The sequence below is a fragment of the Lichenostomus cassidix genome, chromosome 8, assembly GCF_008360975.1.
Source record: "Lichenostomus cassidix isolate B80296 chromosome 8, HeHo_3.0, whole genome shotgun sequence".
NCBI lineage: Eukaryota > Metazoa > Chordata > Aves > Passeriformes > Meliphagidae > Lichenostomus > Lichenostomus cassidix.
In genome coordinates, this window is record NC_139489.1 from 29636821 (window position 1) to 29657319 (window position 20499).

General features: G+C 46.9%; 1 protein-coding gene across 2 annotated transcripts in view; it reads right to left on the reverse strand.

The window, feature by feature from the left end:
* Positions 1 to 5111: 5111 nt before the first annotated feature.
* The window catches only part of C8H1orf21 (chromosome 8 C1orf21 homolog), a 107187-nt gene continuing 91799 nt past the window's right edge, over positions 5112 to 20499 (reverse strand). For both annotated transcript variants that reach the window (XM_085068700.1, XM_085068701.1), the window contains 3 exons: positions 17590 to 17666; positions 13785 to 13845; positions 5112 to 5880 (listed from right to left, as the gene is read on the reverse strand). In XM_085068700.1, the coding sequence (XP_084924826.1) occupies positions 5842 to 5880; positions 13785 to 13845; positions 17590 to 17666 (177 nt within the window). In that variant the 3' untranslated portion in view covers positions 5112 to 5841. The remainder of the gene's footprint in view (positions 5881 to 13784; positions 13846 to 17589; positions 17667 to 20499) is intronic.

The window sequence follows — 20499 nt, forward strand, 5'->3', positions numbered from 1 at the left end:
ACTGGGGAGCAGTGGGGCCAACCTGGGATGTCCCGGATGCCCCACTGGCTGCCACTCCAGGACAGGCCTGATGGCAGCAGTGCAGGGCAGAGAATGAGAAGGAATCCAGAAAACCAGATTCATCCCTAAAAAGCCCAACCCAAGCCCTATCCCAGTGTTTCTGTGCCCCTTGCCCAGGGCTGCCATCAGTCGGGAACACCACGCTGGGAAGGAGCCGGCAGACTGTGGGCACAGGCCTTGGCCCAGGGGGTGCTCAGGGTTTCAGGGAGGGATATGGAGCAGCAATGTCAGTGAGAAAAAGGATGAGCTGGTGGTGCTGAATTTGATGCATTTCAGGATTCCCCTACAGATCTCTTCTCCTGGCAGGAAGGTTGCTGGTTTAAGACCTGCTCAAGGCCCAGTGACCCTCACGACTGAAGAAAATCAGCAAAGAAGGCTTAGAAAGGCCTAAAGGGAGAAAAAACCAGGCAGAAGATGCTCAGGTGAAGACAGAAAAGGCATCTGCGCCCCGTGCTGCTCTCGGCGGTTTTATGTAACGCAGCACGTGGCTCCCCACGTTCCTGGTGGGGCTGGACACAGCTCCTCTGATTGCCAGGCTGGAGCATCTCTCTCCAACGATGTCAATCTTCACTGCTCTGGCATTACAGCATCATAAAAAATTACAGAGCTGCTATTTTGGGTAGCAGCTCTCTCCGAGTCAGTGCATAAATGCAGCTCCATATGACTCACTCTGGGGGATTATTAATAGACACAAAAGCAGAATGCCAAAGCCCCAGGAATATGCTCTGTTCCCACATGGAGCTCTCAAGCTTCTCACAGCAATGGATCTCAAGAACTTTTTGTCACAAAATTTAATTTTTTTAACACATACATATTAAAAGAATATATAAATTTTCCATTGAACTCACACCTCAAGGGCTTTATGGGGGGAATGTTCTGCAGGGATGAAGGATGGTTGCTCCAGGGTACCAGGCTCCATCCAGGATGGCAGAGCAGCACGGAGGAGGAAGGGAGTCATTCCAAGAAGGAAGGAATCACAAGCTTCTCCTTTTGCTGCCATGGGTGTCCGTGAGGTTGGAGTTGGCTTTTCTGAAGGAGCTTCAGTCCCACATGTGTCAAGGATGAAGAAGCAGAAGATGATCCTGAAGATGATGATGATGGTGACTCTCCCATCTTCAAACTCAAAGGGAGCCTGGATGCCGTGGGTAGAGGTGTGCAGCTAAATTGAAAGAAAATAATATGATTTTTTTTTTTTTAAAGCAAAGACATGAGCATTTGTGAGTTCTACCAGCTTTCCTACCTTGCAGGCCCCTGAGCTGGGGCTTCTTTCCCTTGTCACAACAGCACAGTAACAACAATGGGAGCTTCACTCAGTACTTACCCAACTCTTTTGGATGTCTGACCTCCCCAACAGTAAAGCAAATAAGGTGCCCCTCTGAAGCCATCCCTGCATTTCCTGTCTCCTCTTATCCAAACACCTATAGAATTAAATTAACCAGAGAGAGATTTCAGCCTGAAAATGAGAGTTGCCCAGCAGTTCCAGGACCCAAAGCAGGATCTTTCAGTGCTCAGCTCTTCCAAAAGCATCCTCCATAAAGCCACATTGGCAGGAAGTGCCATAAACATGTGCTTTCTCAGTGAGCACTAAATTGCATGCACCACACAGTGACCTTGGCTGAGGTCAAAGTTTTTGATTTTCTAGAGTGCAAACTGGTGTTACTTCCCCCCTGGGCTGGGGCTGCCCCAGACAGGTAAAAACTTTGGCACAGAGGGTGTTCCTCAGACTCACCAACACCCCACAAAGGACCTGAGTCAGGGCGCTGGTTTTATGGTCATGGAATCCCAGAACGGTTTGGACAGGAAAGGACCTTAAAAATCATCTTGGTCCACCTCCTGCCAGGGACACCTTTCACTATCCCAGGCTGTTCCAAGCCCTGTCCAACCTGGCCTTGGACACTTCCAGGGATCCAGGGGCAACCACAGCTTCTCTGGGCACCCTGTGCCAGTGTCTCAGCACCATGGTGGGACTGGAAACCACCCTTTCTGTGCAAAGCCCATGGGACATTTGCTCTCTGACAGACACGCGTTACCCAGCCTCTCCCACCCTGAAGGTCTGGCATGTCAGCCAGGCTGATCTGGAGTTGAGTCATTGCTAACTCCAAAATGGAAGTGACAGGAAATTATTGTTTTACAGACCGGGTAAAACCGAAATAGCTGAGGACAGAATATTTATCTCCAGGCTGATTCTTGTGTGATGATGGCGATGTCTCCGGAGCTCAAACATGTCTCCCTGGTGCTGCATCAATCCCTTCACTTGTGTTCTATCATCAGAGTTTCCAATACCTGTTGTGCTCTGGGGCCAGGTAGAGGCACACTGAAAAAATCATGGAATCCTGCTCCCTCCTTTCCCCTGTAGGCATGGCAGCATCAAGCACCATCCAGCTGCAGGGTCAGAGCCTGCCAGCCCACACAGGGACGACGGGATGAGGGCGTTCCTGGGATGAAGATTTCACCCCTTGTAAAAGCACTGCTGCTCCTGCTGGGCACAAAGGTGGAGAGGTGCAGTGAGTCAGCCTGGGGCTGAGGACAGAGAGATGGCTCTGCTGGCTCCTGGCAGGGAGACCTACTTGAAAAGAACCAAACCTCTGAGTAGTGCAAAGGAAGAAATTAATGTTATTTCGGGGGCGAAGGGGGCTTGGAGGGGCACAGGTGAAGTGGAACTCCCAGTAATTAAACAAGAGATACAACACGGCCCAAGGCTGGGCCTGGGGTGGGCAGCAGCTCCCCAGTTCCCCTCCCAATGCTTGGAGCAGGCTCTGAGGAGGAAAACCAGCAAAGGGCTCTGGACAAAAGAAAAAGCACTTCAAGAGAAGAAGGTTTAATTGCAATACTTCTTCACCACACATTTCTCCAGGATCCCAGAATATGAACTAGAGCTTAGGAAACATTGCATCAGCCTCCTAAAGAGAAGGCTCAGCCTCAAATCACTTCACTGGCACTTCTTTTGAGAGGAACCTGGAAATTCCATTTACAGCCAAGCACAGTGTAGCAGATAGGATCAGTTTCCTTTGTCTTCCCAACCTCTTTTCCATGCTGCTGAAAGTATTTGAGCAGAGCAGAACAGTGGGGAGGCAGGGCTTCAAGGCAAGATGCATTTTAAACCAGAGGAATCTGCTTACATTATTACACACCTTCAGTTGCCACATATATTTAGACTTCTAACAAAATCTGCCAGGATTTTGCAATGGTGGAAGAATTACAGCAGGTTCCAAACCTCCTGCCCACCCTGGTGCCTCCCCAGGCAGCAGCATGACAGCCTACCCAGGTCTTCTGAACATTGGCATCTACAGGTCCAGCAGGGAGACTGTAATTCATCCAGAAGTCTAAAGCACCTACTGCTGGTTGGAATAAGAGCACAGGTAAGATGGGAATTGCTCTTCCTCTCTCATAAAACATCCACGGAAGCACAGGTATCCAGTGCCATCAGCAGCATCAAGAAAAATATGAAATAAAAGATTATTGAAACTCAGAGGTGGCTGAAAGAAAGACCACAATGTGTCTAACACAAAGTTTGTGTGGGGACATTTATACAGAAGATGTTCAGCGGCTGGACAGGGAGATGTTTCAGAAGAACAGACCCAGCCCCATCACTCCTGCACTGCTGTGCAAGCTTTCTAAAGCACTTTGCAGAGAAGGGTTTGTGGGATCAAGCCCCAGGACTCTTTATTAATTAAAGTGTTTTAAATAATTGAAATGCGCAGTCTCTCGACTCTCCCAAGCGTGGCTACCTGCTTGAGAGATGGCGTAAATTATGGAAAAAAATCATATCCAGGAGGAGAGAAACATCACCTTGAAGAATTTGTCACAAACCCAAAGGCTCTGCAGCACCATGAGCTGCCACAGCCCCAGGAAGGGAAATGGGACAGGAGGAAGGCAGAGAAACTTCATCTCCAGGGAGGAGGGGATACTTGGGCAGAGCTGCCTGACCAAAGCAGCAGCTCAGATGAGTGAGGATTTAGGGAAATCAGAGTTGGCTGGGGGTTGTGGACCATTAACAGGATAAAGCTGAACATGCCATAGGGGACTCTGAGCTTGTACAGGGGACACCACTGAAGCTCTTGTCTGAGTCCTGGAAAACAGCAACCACTGGACTCAGACTGAGGCTGACAGGGACCACGGGAGCCTGCAGAGCTCAGAAATAGCTTCTGCCTTCACAAAACAGGCTGATTTGCAGCCTCACAGCTGCTGCTTGGAGAGCTGCTCCTGCTGGATGTGCTCACTCCCAGTCCTGAAAGGAACAGGATCAACTCCCAGGTCTGTCCCCACTGCCTCATCCCCTGCCCGAAACCAAAGGTAAATCCAGCACAGGAGGGATTTGGCAGCAGGAGGGAAATGGCTGCTTCTGGACATATTCCAGGTATGGCACAGCAGGGATGGGGAATGGAATCATCTGATGTGGGCTGTCCAGCCCCACTCAGAGCCACCACAGAGGGAAACATCTTCAGTCCAGAAATTCAGCAATAACTTAGAGATTTGTAGAGGTCACAGGTGATCTTTGAGGGCCTTAGATCCTTTAAAGGGATCTGATTTTCAGAAAGTCCAGGGGGAAATTGCCAATATTTGGGCTGAGTGCCCCACTCCAGTGTTAGCCACATCCTAAGAGATGCTGTTAATGCAACCTCAGTCTATTCCACACCCATCACACAAATGAAATAAACACAACGTCAGCAAACTACATACTGACAAAGCTTCTCCATGGGATGCACTGCAAACCCTGCCCTCATATGGCATCAAAGTGGGAAGAAATATCAGCACAGGTAACAATCTTCTTTGAAATAATAAATACAAAAGCTGTATTTTTTCCTTATTTTTTTTTAACTCATGACAGCATTTGTTAAAAATATTACATCTGCTTTTGAGAAGGTAATATCCTCTCCATTTAATATGGAAAAATAAACTCTACAGGACACACAACAGTTCCCCCCCCAGCTGGCACAGAGCTGCTTTAAGAGATCAGATCTACGGGACACATCAAGGCAGAGGAGAGGTTTGGTCTTCCTTGTCCCCATACTCTTAAAATATCGTGTTGTAGGAATGGTAAAAGACAAGAATACATAAAAACAGTAAAATGTTTATTTTCTTAGAAAAAAAGAGATTCAAAATGATTGTGATCACACTCCCATCTGTGCTCAGGAAAGCCAATACTGCAAACTTAGTCCTTGATTAAGATACCTGTTAAACGAAACTCTTTTTCCTCTTAAAATACAAATTTCTGCTCCTGCATCACTTCCAGTATTTCAGTGATAACATGCTTTTAATTGATAATAGTTTCTCAGCTTCTTCTCAGCTGAGAAACAAGGCCTGCCATGGCAAAAACATCCCATCTCCAAAGCCTGGAATCACTGGCACTAACAAGCACTCTGGCCCAGAGGCACACAGACGCACAGCTTAGGGGTGTTTCTGAGATGCTTGGATGTTCACTTATGGAAGCTTGGTATAACACTACCTCATGTGATAGAAAACAGGCCAGAAGCCTCATGAAAATCAACAACGTCTTTTGGATTAACTTTTAAGGATTTGCTGCGTATCTGGACACAGAAAAAAGTGAGAAGTTGCAACAAGTTTTAACTAGCAGCAACAAAAACAGTTCCTTACAAGTTCTTAGCAATATTCCTCATCTGTTCATTAGGAAACACTGTAACTGAATGGAGCATATAATGTGGAAATGGTCTTCTGTTATGGAGTGCCGTTCGCTCGAGCAGACTTCGAAGATTGTATCCAGAAGGCTGGGTTGGATCTATTTACACTGGAGGTGCTCCTGGGGCGAGCGCAGAGCTGGCACTATGTGACATCCTCCTCCTCTGAACAGTAGTCACGACCCTGCGGGGACAAAGGCCAACCAGTTGGTACATGGAGACAGCACACAGAAGGAAATCCAGGGAACACTTACTGGGAGCAGCTCTCTAAACCTGGGGCATTTAAATCCAGAGCTGGGTAGAAACCTTAGACATCAGGAATTTGCAGGAAGCCAGGATAGGAGACACTTCCCTGTCACGATTCATCTAAAAATGTCATCCCCCATATACTGAATTCCAGGGGGGCCCCAGCCAACTCATTTACAAACCTGCTTTATATAAAGATCCACCTTGATGGACACAGCCCCTAGATCTGTTGTGAAAGGATAATCTCCGAGGCAGAAGCAACGAAGCACATAATCCTATGAGCAACACAGGGCATCTGCTGTGAACAAGGATCCCTCATCTGATAAACCCAGCAAGAGTTTAACCTCAGAGCCGAAGACACCTTTGGTATTGAAATTACTCTTGTACGATGGGGGATTCAGCCTAAGCTCCACAAAACACGGATTTCTTATCAGCCCAGTCATGTTACGCCTTCTATCCCATTCCAAACACAGGACTGGAGCAGCATCTCACTGGGTATTCTCCTTGGGATGGTCTAGAGAAGGCATATCCTACCCCTCCCTAGCTGGTTGTTGCAGAGCAGCAGGAAAAGGACCTGCTGGGCTCCCACTGTCCTTGTTCCCCTGCCCAAAACCAGATGGAGCTGAGATGTTCAGCACAAGCCACCCAGGGCATCGTGCATCAAACGAGTGCCCCAAATGCAGGACCCGAAATCTCAGCCTCTGGACTATTTCCCATTGTTCTTGTGCACTGGGTGTATCACCTGAGCACTTAGAGAAGGAGAGCAGGAAAAATAAAAGTTAAAAAAAAAAAAGAGGCATTTCTGAACAGCAATCAGTTTATTTGGGACACACATCTGGGGTGCACGCCAGGAACAAAGGCTCCAGAGTGAAAATCCCAGTGCCCATGGTGGGACTGCAGAGCTTTGCTGGAGGCCACACCCAGGAACGTGCAGTTCTCTGACAGCTCCCCGTGGTCCAGCTCTGTGAGCAGAAGGGTTTTCTAAGTACATTAAAATAACCCCCAAAAGACTCACCAGCCCAAATTCCAACTCAGCAATCACTGACCCAGAAAAAAAGGAAAAAAAAGCATTTTTTGAACTAAAAGCTGTGACTCAAAAAGAAGGAACACTGAAATTCTTTGCAGTGAGGCACAAATCCATCAGTTTTCTCCAGGCCAGGGACCACACTTGGACAAACCCAGGAGACTGAGCTGGTGGTGACGAAGGCTTTGCCCAAAATGCTTCTGAGCTGTGAAAGGCAGCAGTGGCTGAGGGCTGAGCTCAAGGAACTTCCAGGACATCCATTCACCTGCTCCAGAGGGAGCCACATGGCCCAGCACTGCCCACTGGTGGCCACCACTTCTATTAAAGCCTCAAGCAGACCCCAATCTGACCAAAGAAAAGCCATCCTGCACTTCTCCCTCCTATTCCTCCTGCTGTTCTTCTTCTGCTGGGTTTGCTCCATGGCTGCTGAGTGCCTCAGTTCTCAAAGGGATGCCAAGGAACTGCTTCAAGCCAATGTTCTGAGCAAGGCCCAGCCATGGCAGGGACACACCACCTCCCACCAGGCTGATCCTTCCAGAAATGTCATTTCCATCTTCACACTGCTAGGGATAGGGACACATCTGTGTCTTTTTGGTGACCCGAGCAGCTCAGGTGATGCCCAGACTGCGGCGACTCCTGATGGTGCCTGACAAAGCTTTGGTCTAAAGGTTACTCCCTAAGTGCATTTTTCTCAGTAATAACAAGGTCAGCATTACTCAGGAAGATCAGAGAAGGAATAAAGTGCCCTGTTGGCACAGCCTTCCCTGCTGCACCAGAAATACAAGACAAGGATTGTGTCCTTGGGCAGAAAGGTCGGGCAGGGCTGTCACTCCCTGCTGGCAGAGCAGAAAGGCAGCTTTGGCCCCAATCCAGTAAAATACTTTAAAATGTCAATTTTGACCCCTTGGTTATTTCAGAGGATGCTTGACAGATGCTGGAGGAGATGATCCCTTGATCACTGAGCGGCTGCTGTGCTTGAGATGGGGAATTATCCTGGTGGGCCTGGGAAAACCTCATGGGAAATGGTCAGCTAAGAGCTTACCGAAACCACAATGCTCTAGTGGAAGTGCCCCTGCTTGTTGCAGGGGCCAGACCAGATGGCCTTTAAAGGTCCCTTCCAACCCAAATCACTGTCTCATTCCATGATTCCATGATTGCCAGTCAAGTTCTGTCCAGGGGAGCAGGCTCCTGCACCCAGAGAAGCCCGAGGCACAGAGCAAGTGGCTACTAACTTGCTACTATATATGGGCCACCCACCGACTTAAGTAAATTGTGGGTTCAATCCCTGTATGGGCCACTCAATGAAGAATTGGACTCAATGATTGTTGTGGGTCCCTTCCAAATCTGTGACTTCTGAGAATTGTAATGACCGAAAGTGTAAATGAACTATGCTCAGAAAGATGAGAACAGTAACCTCCAAACTCAGCTAACTCCTGACAAATGCCATCTCCCAGCTCTGAAGTTTCAAAACCCGACTGTCTGCTTTTGTAGATATCCACAGGACACCATGAGTGTTTCTTAACGAGTGTGTGAAATTATGGTCAATTAAAAGGCAGCCTGATGTTCTCCTGCCACCTGCACCCAAACCAGAAAGGTTCATCCCCTGTCTCTCTCCCCTGGCTGCACTTCCAAAGTGCTCCCATCCTGAAGCCCCGCCAGGGATGCATCACTGCTCCCTTCTAGGGAATAAAAAGAGAACAAAAAAAAAAAAATCACAGGAATCACAAGAAAACAAAAAAAATCACGGTGTGGGTGACAGGCCAGTAACAGCACTGCCTGGATCAATGGCCCCTTGTGCCGGAGGGCTGAGCCAGCCAGGGGAGGGAGAGGAGGAAGAGGAGGCTGAGGAGGGAGAGGAAGGAGGGGAGGACAGGGAGGGAGAGGTGGGAGAGGAGGCAGGGGAGGGTGAGGAGGGAAAGGAGGCAGAGGAGACAGGAGGCAGAGGAGGCAGAGGGCCAGGAGGTGCAGCCCCAGCCCTTCCTGCTGCGGCTGCCGGGGTTGGGGACACAGTGGCCCCTTTGAGGGCCCGGCTGGGCAGCCCCCGCCCGGCCCCGCGCTGGGAACCCTTTTCATCGGGCTGGTTTTGTTTACAGCGCTCGCAGAAAGGACGGGAAGAAAATGCCGGGAGGCGGCACTAAGTCATTGTATACTGTGCTAATTTTTGTCCGTTTCTCGTCTTGTTGAGGAAAAATCAATGGAGTCATTAAGAGCAATCCACTTTGCTAATGAGTTTCAGCCCCATCGCTGTGCCCTCGCATAGGTCGGGCTGGCAGCCTTTCTCAAGGGCATTCCCCATCCCGTCGGTACAAGGAGCTGCTTTGTGCCACTGCCGCTCCCATGCCCGGCCTTGCTAACGAGGCCTGCATGCAGTGAGCTGCTGCCAGGCATCCTTCCCATGGGCTGGGGGCTCTCCCACCAGCTCCCGGCGCCAGGTGAGTGCACTGGGGCAGAAATCCCTGCATGCCCACCCTGACACCAGCGCTGCTGCTCAGGTACAAGTGAAATCCCCCGCAGGGGTGGCACCACCATGGCCCAGGCTCAGGGCACACACTGACAAGCTAGCAAGCACCAAATGGGTAAATTTTCCACAGTCAACACTTCTTATGTTATGGCTTTTAATTTTTATTTCTATTTATTTCATGCAAGCCCTGGTGGGACAGGGCCCCTTCAAGGCAATGGACTTGAGCCCCTGCAGGGCTGTGCCTGGGAACAACTCTCCTCTGAGCCATCCCATGCAATTCATGGAATCCCAGAACGGTTTGGGTGGGAAGGGACCTTAAAGCCCATCCAGTGCCACCCCCTGCCATGGGCAGGGACACCTTCCACTATCCCAGGCTGCTCCAAGCGCCAGTGTCCAGCCTGGCCTTGGACACTTGCAGGGATCCAGGGGCAGCCGCAGCTTCCCTGGACACCCTGTGCCAGGGCCTCCCCACCCTCACAGGGATCAATTCCTTCCCAGTATCCCATCTATCCCTGCCCCTCTGGCAGTGGGAAGCCATTCCCTGTGTCCTGTCCCTCCATCCCTTGTCCAAAGTCCCTCCCCAGCAAAAGCTCTATGTTCTTCCTGTGCTGGGATTTCTTCTCAGGGGTAACACGGGATTTGCATAGAGCCCTGTGGAATCAGGGTCCGAACAAATTTGAGATGTAGAAAGAAAAAACCTACCAGAGGTTGGAGAAACTTTAGGAGAGACACATTAATTCTTCACTGTGTGTTTCACAGCAAATCTTTTTGAGTCCAAATGCAACATCTGACTAAATTAGCCTTTGATCTATTAGATTGGAGAGAACCCAGGTCATTAATTTGCCTGCCTGAATACCAACTCAAATGGCCTGATACCAGGACATGTTTTTATCTTCTCAATCAGAGCTGATAGCTCAAAATCAGATTTATCCCACATGGGAGTGCAGTGACTGTCCCAGTCCTGGCTGCAGCCAGTGGAGCCCATTTCTCCTCTGCCGGGCACAGCAGATGTCAGATTTATCCAGCAGCTGCACGGTTTGCTTTAGGAGGGCTGTTCAGTCACTCTATGCTTCCTTCTCTGGGTTCCAAAGCCGTTTTTCTTATGTATTTCTGCCTTCATCTCTCAGGTCAAGCAAATCACTTGTAGTCCTGACCCCACATCTTTCTCATTTACTCTGGGGAACACTCTCCTTGAGCTTAATTGCTGCTATTACCTGTTGCTCATCCCCCACTAGAACATATTTCTGTGATTTTAGGCAAGCCTAATTTTCAAAAAATGATGATAAGGCTGACACCAGATGAGCTGCCTCCTTCCCACCACCTGTCTCTGCTCCATTTCCCCCTGAACTCTGCAACACTCGTGCTTTTTGTCTCCCAAAGCAAAGCCTGTGACTCTACTCACAATAAGCTCAGCAAGTGGGAAGCCCCAGGAGGATGTACTGCAGCTGCTGGCAGATGTTGGGAACATCTCTGAGCCTGCTCTGCCACCACTCAGGGCCTCATGCTGCTCACAGGTCCTCAGTCTTCCCCTGTGCTCTCCTCTCCATAGTCTGCCAGAGGTCAGGAAGTGTTTGGACAACACTTTTAGGCAGGTGGTGGCATTCTTGGGGTTGTCCTGTGAGTTGGTCTGCTTGGTCCCTGTGGGTCTCTGCCAGCTCAGGATATTCCATGATATGACAACTACAGCTTCTTGTGCTGTCGACTACTCAGCTCTCTCCAGCTGCTCCAGTCTCCCACCTAACCTGTACCTCTGCCTTCTCAGCAGGTCTGGGAATATTTTTCCCTAAAATTCTGGTGTTTCTGAAAGGACTGGGTTGACTCCAGCAGTACCAGTACCTAAGCCTACATTTGAGGCTGACTTTCACCTTCTTAGTGCCACCCCAGCCCTTATCCCAGTGTTCTTCCTTCCAAAAAACCCTGGGAATTGAAGGACCACCATCACAGGCAGTTCTGTACACGCCAGTTCAGCTCCTGCTCTGGGAGCAGGGACAGACTCACTCACAGACAGAGCAGATGTCCCCCTCTGAACGCCTCACAGTGTTCTGAAACTGAATTTTGGTAGACAGACGCTCCATGACATCCTGCTTTTTACCTTTGGGTGACATTTGCAGGAGGCAGCAGAGTTTCATAGGGGCAGCCAGGAATGCGCTGCAGGACTTCCAGAGAAAGCTCTCCAGACTGTTTCAGTAAGGCTTGTTTTGATCTCCAGGACTCATAAACACTTCCTGTTTGCAGCTGATGAACACCAGCCCATGTTCTTTCCATTTCACACGCTGGCTGCAGGAGTTCTATGTCAGCTGCCCTCCCTGTCCACGCAATGGCTGTGCCAGGTCCAAAATGCTATTTAAGGGACCAGACAAAACCCCTCATATTTTCCAGTCTTTTTGGCATTTGTGGCAACACCTAGGAAAAAAATGCATTGTGGGCAAAGATGAATTAAAATCCCCAAAAGCTCTCTTCTGAAGACTATTTCCTCAGGCACAGGAGGTCCCCAGAGAACACAAATCCCACGTTCAGTTGCGCGTTAACTCCTGCCAATCCCATCAGCTGTCAGCAGCTCAGTCTCTTTCACAGAGAAACTGTGCACTTCCTCTAAAGAGACAATCTCCTGATCCCCAAGATAAATTAGCCCAAGTGCCCTGGAGATCACCTGGGAACATCTCAAAGCTGATCCAAACAGCTCCAAACAGAGGAGACAGAATCAGCTGCACCTCAGTGTGGCAGCTGGGGAATGAGGGGTGTTGGTGTCCTGCCACAAACCTTGGAACAAAAATTAACCAAAATTCATTATTAGATACAGCCTGATGGCATTGTCTGGTCTGTAGATACAATCCATCTTTGGAAAATCCACTTCACTGGAGATTCTGTGTTCAACATTATGGAAGGCGATGATGTCCAGAAAAAGCATCTGAATATTCATGGAGTGAATGCATTTATTGAAAGGAGATGTAGCTGTGTTATTGATATGTAGATATTCTACTTTTAAATGCATTAGGTTACATAAAGTCTTACCCCTGTGAAATACTGGGTACGGAAATACTCTTCTCAGGAATCTATGCACTCCTCCTCACTTCTAGTCCTTCCCCTTTATGTCTTTTCTTGCTTTCATTTTTTTTTTAAGAGGAAAGTAACAAATGTGTTGCTTGGGACAAATAAGAGATTCACCCTCCAGTGCAGCACTCTGACTCCTAGGTTCAGGAGTGTTCACAAAAATGGCAAAAATTTCCCTTTTACTCTGCAATCCAATTTGACAACTTAGAATAGAACAGAATGAAATAGAATAAAGTATTTCAGTTGGAAGAGACCTACAGTGATCAACTGCCTGAGCACTTCAGGGCTGACCAGAAGTCACAGCGTGTTGTTAAGAGCATTGTCCCAATGAACACTGACAAGGCCTGGGGCATCCACCAGCTCTCTGAGAAGCCTCTTCCAGTGCCTGACTTTCCTCTCCATAAAGGAATGTTTCCTCATATCCAGTCTGAAACTGGGAGTACAAATGAGTGCACGCAACTAAGGAAGCATGCACTCACTTTTACTATATAAATATTTATATTTATATATAAATACTATATAATTTATATTTTTATATAAATACTATATAAATATTTACTATAACGTATTTATTAAACAAGATGCACGACTCCAAACCAGGCAGTATAAAGAGTAAATTGGTGTGTGACCATCAGTCCCCCCAGCTCCCTCAGCCACTCCTGGCATGAGCTGTGCTCCAGCCTCTTCACTGCTGTCTCGTAAAGAAGCCGAGGGTATCATTTAAAAGGTTTCTGAAACATACGAAAGCTGCTCTCAGGACAGCTGAGATATGCAAGGAACTGTTCATCCTCTTCTTCAAAACATCTCCAGCACCATTATTTCACCGGCACAGGCCTGGAGCAGGGCTGTCCACATGTACTGCCATACCGTCCCTTGGAGCCAGGGGCTATTTTGGAGAGATTCAGCGAGAAATCCCCAGGGTATCCCAGATACTACCAGCATTAAGATTCCAGTTGTCTCCCATGGAGATTAGATAAAAGATCAAATCAGTAATGACATAAAAGCCCACTTTGCTCTTCTCCTTTGTCCAGCATGTGTATCCTGAACGTTTGAGTTAACCTGCCATTCATCCCAGACCAGCGACATTCCCACAAAACAAAGGATTCTCTCAGTACCTCCTGCAAACTCTTTACCTTCCTGGTTTTCTTTGCACTTTGACTATCTAACCAAGGAGATCTTGGGCCAGACCCCTCCAGATCCTGGAGAACACAGAGGGCTGCAGCAGGCAGGTCATTGTCCTGCCCATGGAGCTGGGAAAGCTTTGTCCACCCCCAAGGGAGAATGGATGTTGACATTACTGTCTTACCTTTTCAATTTTTTCATCAAGCATTCTGAAGAATTCTTGTTGGCTTTCGGAGATGTGCATGCTGGAAGGCAAAGGAACAATATCAACAGCAATAGGATTTCTTCTATTATAAAACAGTCCAGGGTCATTGAGGGGTCCAGCTGCCAGCTTCCACCACTGTGAAAAATAAATCACTTCATGCTTTCATCTACGATGTCAATTTTTTAATCTTTTTTCCCCCCTTATTTGTCGTGGTTTTGCACTGCTGCACTTATTTTTGTTTGCCCACAAAAAAGATAACTGCATTTAGTTCAGTGTACATGTGCAACACTCGGGGTGGTAACTGGGACCCCCATGCACCCAGAGGAGATGGTTCCCTTTTCCAGGCTGAGTGCAGAAAGTTAATAGCTCAGTGAGATATCCTCCATCTCTGTCAGGACAGGCAGTTTTCAAGGACTTTCCGTATCTCTGGCAGGTTTTCCAGGACTGCCAACCTCACCACCACACAACGAGACACCCAAAATGTGAGGTTAAAGGCTGTGTCCTCTTGTCCTGCCACTTCTTGTGGGGGAGAAGAGACCAACAACTGCTACAACCTCCTGTCAGGGAGTTGTGCAGAGCCAGGAGGTCCTCCCTGAGCCTCCTTTTCTCCACGCTGAGCTCCTTTCCCAGCTCCCTCAGCTGCTCCTGGTGCTCCAGACCCTTCACTTCAACCAATTCTGCAGCACCAAGAGGCTCAGTGATATGATTTTGGGTTAGTAAAGAGGGCTGGAAAATAATCCCTTTTCATTGTCTGGAAAATGCTGATCATGGCACAAGACCACAGGCTCTTCCCCAAGGGGGACCTGCAAGCTAAAAACACAGAAAGGACAAGGGGACAAGGGTGAGGATGGATGGCAGGTTGTATTTTGGGGATGGTAAGAGCCTCCTTCTTGCACGAGCACCACCCCTCCAGGAAGGTGAGGCTGCCGTATTCTCTGGGCCTGCAGCACAGAGGAGCACCTGGGCTCACACAGGGCTGGGGAAATGTGCCAGGGGCTCCATTGCAACAAAAAATATGCAACAAAAATATGCAAAACAGGGAGGATGGGGATTGGTGCCAGTGGCAACAGTGATGCAAAACAGTCAGGACACACAGCTCTTGGAGGTTTTCCCCAGCACAGAAAGCTGGCTTGGCTTGCTGAACTCCCAGCCATCCCCTCTTCCTCCAAGTGATCTTTTCAGCTGTAATGAGTTAATGCTCTCCCCAAGTGCTGCACTTCCCCACAAAGCTCAGCATTGAGCCCTCCCTGCTATCGGCTGAACCTATACAAAGATCTGCTTATGTGGGACATAAATGAAGCTCAGTTTACAGAGAAGGGCTCAGAAATGGCATTAAAACCTAAAGCTGGGGATTCGGGAGCAGGAACAATTCACCTTTCAGTGGTTGAGGGAGTTGTTGTCCCCAACTGTCTGCCTGTTCCTCAGGTTCCCACCTCCACCTCGGATGGGGAAGAGGTGCTTGTCTGGGACAGCTGACCCCCTCACCTGCATATTCAGGTGCCTTGGAAAGGGGTTTTAGGGCAGCAAAGCCCATTTTGGGTAGGGAAGTGCTTGAAAAATAGTCTTGCCTTTGCAACATCATAAATCCAATTTCTAATAACATGAGATGATATTGCAGTGACTCACCCCAACCATAATTTATAAGAAAACTACAAGAAGGCAGGAAAAAAAAAAAGGAGCATCATATTATCATATCCCTGAAAATTCTCACAGCATATCCTAAAGATCTGGTCTAGTGGAAGGTGTCCCTGCCCATGGCACAGGGGTTGTGTTAGCTGATTTTTCATGTGCCAACCCAAACCATTCTGTTAGTCTGTGATTTAGCAGGGTAAAACTGGTCCAAAATAACCACTTTCATTTTCTGCTTTAGGTTGCTGTCACTCCCTGAGTTATGAACCTGTCCCAGGGTACTTGGTGGGTGTGTTTGATCATTAAAGATATCAGTGGGGTGAATTTGGTGATGAACACACACAGCAAGTGCCCTTGAGGTCGGGCAGGGTGCAGGGGGAAGTCCTGAAGGTGTGGCATGTACCAGGACTGGGTGTAAAGACGAAGGACCAATCCCTGTTCCTCGGCCAAAGACCCCCATAAAGCTACTGCTGGCTCCCCACACGCCCTGATTTTAGAGTCCAGGGCTCTGGATGTAAAAATCTACACCCTCCTACAGGGGGAGGAGCCCACACAATCTTACATTAAAATATTGTAAAAGAACTTATAATTTGGTACACAGTCCATGTTTTGTTTACAAGTAACACCATTTGTTTACAAGTGTACCATTGTACCAGAACAGTCCTACAAGATGCATCTGATGATTTATCTATTCATTTCTGCTCTTCCAGCTGAGTAGCCCTTTTCCACCCAGTGCCACCCCTCCATGCAGTCAGAACTGTCATGGGTTTTAAGACAATAAACCTTAAAAAAAAAAAAAAATTGCATGGTAACAACTATTTGTTGACTCAGCACTGAGCAACTCAAACACATGTAGCCACTTTATAAACAGAAATACAGTGGGAGGTTGGGCAAAGAGCAGAACCTTGGGCAAACAGTGGAGGATCTACCCAACAACCTCATGTTACATTCTGCACCTCTCTGGGAAGTTTCCTTCTTTTTACAGGTTTGTGATAGAAATATTTATCTCTGTCAATGCAAAGTAAAAAACAGGCTTTTTGGTCAGTTCTGACTTCTGCAGGGACTTTTCAAATCAGAGTTTTACGAAGGAATGGAACTCCTGGCCCCTGCAGTTCCTCTGCCTTGGAGGTACCTAGAGATGATCCACCAAAAGAACAGCCCTTTTTCATCCTAGAGTAACTAGCCTCATCTTAGAGCATCTTAAATACATCTCTGGCCCTGCTGGGAAGGACTGAGCCACAATAATGAAGTACAGCTCTGCTGAAGAGTGATTTTACCTCCTTCTCCCTACTGTGAATTTCTTTGCAATTACATCCAAAGCACTCGGCTTTTCCCTTTGAAAGGAGGCTGAATTTCACTGTCAGTTGATTAGGAAATTACCAAAGTTTCCAGACTTGAAATCGTGTTCAAGACACTTGATAGGCAGCAAGTTTAACTTAGTAAGTGCCCTGACGGCAGGGCACAAGGAGCATTTCCTCTGGTGTTCAAAACCCAACACAAAGCTTTATCACCTGTTCTTCACGAACCCAATATGTGGCTCCGTGTAATCTGTTATTTCCCAGCCAATTAATGATTAAAATGTAACGCTGAGTTAGATAAGAAACAAGTTACTAATATCAATAACCAGCTCTGCCACAAGAGACAAATATTTCATGTAACACTGACTGACCCCAGGCAGGGTATGGGCACAGAACTGCCAACCAAGGTGGGAAGAACTCACAGCTACAGAAAAAACCTCACTTTAGCAACCTGACCACTCCCAGTCCCAGCCAGAACAGCTGCTAATCTACACCAGGAGCTGGCAAAACCCTCCCTGGGACTTACCCAGTTGTATTTAGGAACTCCGGTGGATATAGAGAAGTCTGTCCTGCATAAATTGTATAGAATGCTGAGAAATAGCACAGAGTCTTCTGTCAGGCACAAGAGGATGCATCTCATCTATTTTCAAGCCTTGCATCTTTGCTGTGCAAAGGAGAGGACACTTCCCAGGCTTGGGACAGCGGTGATCTTACCTATTCTACTTAAACGGAGCATGATTTTAGGGCTGCTGCAGCTATCCATTGGTCTTTGCTGCGCAGGAACTGTGAACCTCACAGACACTGCTTCACCCTGTGTTTATTTGCATTAAGATTTAAACAACAGAAATTGAACTTACTTTGCTCTGGGTTGATGTACTAATCCTGGGATCTCTTTATTGGATTTAAGTCTTGCGTTTGAACTGGCACTTTTTTCCTGAAATACACAGAAAGCACACAACAGAGATACCATCAGTATTTATGAAGCACACGAAGGGTGACAGGCATTTGTCATCACAGTGTCATAATCAGCTGGGCCCAGGCTCTTCTGCCTGCACAATTGAATGAGGAAAGCTCAGCAAAAATGAAATTAAAGGCAATGCCACCAGAACCATAAAAAACATCTTTTAAAAGGCCTGGGAGGGGAAAGAGAGAATTGTGAGTCAGCACTTCAAGGTAACACCTCATCATCATGTCACAAACTTCTGCAACCCAAAACTTAGTGCACACACATAACTATTATCTCCAAAAGCCCCTTCCAGATCTTCCCAGTGCCATGTGTTAGGGAAAGCTGCTGGGACAAATGCGAGAGGTCTGAGTCAAATCTTAGAGCTCATCTGCTCCACAAATCCTTCTGTATTTCTTAGGCATGTCACACCCATGGCAATTTAAGAAACATAAACCCAAGAATCAGTGTTTTTGTGGGTAATTTTGGCAGTTTTATTTAGCCTTATTTAGTCTTTGAATGTCTGAATCACACAACAAGATTTTGGAGAGGGCTACTAAATCACTGAATAAAAAAAAAAAAGGAGGCTGTCTAGCAGCTAATATTTTAATGAATAATTCTACAAGGGCTGTAAACATCAACTGCCTCAGCATATTTAACACTGTTTAATGCATATCCTCTAATCCTCCTAACCAGGGAATGGTGCCTTGCATGAAAATAGCAGTGAGAGAGAAACAAGCCCTTCTTCCAATCCTTAACAAGGGTGTCTGTGTTTGTTACACCCCACCAGCCACTGCCTGCCCAGGATCCCATGATATCACACCAGAGCAGCAGAACAAAAGGCAAAATCACTTCATTCGAAGCATCTTCCAATTTTAATAGTGCTAGGAGGGGGTGACATGTGTGTGTGATGAACGTGTGTACACAGACACACAACCCATGAGCTTCATGTCAAACTCACATGGCTGTCAAAGCAAAACAAAAAGAGAGACATGGGTCTCATGGAGAAGATATTAATGGAGAAGACACCAAAGCCAGAAATCAGCTAAACACCAGCCTCTTGCACCCGGTGAGCCTTTATCCTCAGATCTACTCCACGGGATGGGAAGGGGAGACTCTGAACTACAGCTCCTGTGTCGGGAGCTGTGATAAATCAAGGCAGCACAAACCCAGCTTTCCACACCTCTGCTCGTGGTTTGGTGTCAGTGCAGCTCTATCAGGAGCTGGAATCAGCCCAAATCCCAGCCTAAAGAAACTTCTGGAACTCAGGAACAAATAAAAAGACACAAGGAAAATACATGTTGCCTTCTCACAGTGGGTCTCAGAGCAATATTCAGAATATTAACTGACATGCAGAGGAAAAGATAAATAAAATTCCTGTTCAATTGACTTCAAGATTCCAGAGTTTACTCTTTCCCTCCTATTGCTCCTGATAATTACCACACCTCAATTATCTGTTACAATTCTCCCATCTAAGCAGAGAGTATGTTACCTTCTCCATCTGTTGCTCAGCAGGAAGGGACAGAAAAAGAAGAGTTAAGAGAAAAGTAAAACACAACCAGGTCTCAAATTGGCTCATTGCTTTGTTTATAACTCATTTATGGCAGCAATATTCCATTGCACTGATCAAAATATTGGCTTGGATAAAAATAGATATTTTAAAATAAATAATTCTTCCAAATGCAAACAAATAGAGTATTTTTGCCTCATCTCTTTGAAGACAAACTGACTCATCAGAAATCAATAGTTTGGCTTCTAATACTGAGCTAACAAAAACACCTTGAAGTGCTTTAATGCAGTCAGATTGTTCTTCCAGACCGACTTGACTTTGGCTGAAGGGTCACTTCTTGCAGTCCAACCTCATTTATTCCCTTATTTAACATTAAACAAGTTACCACACACCAACAGAACCACAACTGGTTTTAGAGCCCTAATCTGCTACAAATTGAAATGAATATGCAGAAGTTTGGTTTTAATCTAGCTCTGCTTATAAGGATTATTTAAAATAAATGCAGTAAATGCTGCCTCACACCACAGGCTTAAAAGGAAACCTCCCAGGATGCTGCACTTGGAGAGAAGCAGTAGCAAAAATGGGGAATAGCGGACATTTTACTCCACGTTATTTTGCAATTAATCGTTATCAAGGTAAGGCTGTCATCCAATCAAGGTGATTCCATGTGATAGATTTGTTAATTATTGTTAATTCCTCCATAAAGGATGCACCATCTCCAGGATTTCAGGGCACTAACAGATGGCAGTGACTCTGCTGCCAGATGCTATTAACACAGCAACAGCCACTACTGCCATTATAATTAACTATCTGTCAACATTTCCCTTGATGCCTCTCCTCTGACGAACCCATTTCTAGAGACATGTGAACTTCATTTGAAGTGTTTTGCTTTTCTTCATAAGGCTGCCACAGATTGACTCAGGTAAGCTGCTAACAGTCCTTATAAAATAATACTCCTGATTTATATCAAGATGACACTTTTCTTCAAAGGAGCCCACAGCACCTTGAAACTGCTTTCTAGATCTGTGCAATTCATCATTAAAGTCACTTAGGGGATAAATGAAGTAGTTGTTTTCTTTTTATACCATAAACTATTATTTTAAATAATTGTATTGGAAAAGGAGGAACCAAAGGCATGAGCTAGAAACAGACTGAAAGATGAGCTGTAAAATTTCAAGATGCCAGCCCAGCACTTTTTAGCCTCACTCAGTCACAAGCACCAGCCCCGGGTAATAAAATCTCACAAAGACTGTCTGGATCTATCAGGATGAATAAGGGAGAAGCACTGACCTATGAGATTTCACTTGAGTTCCC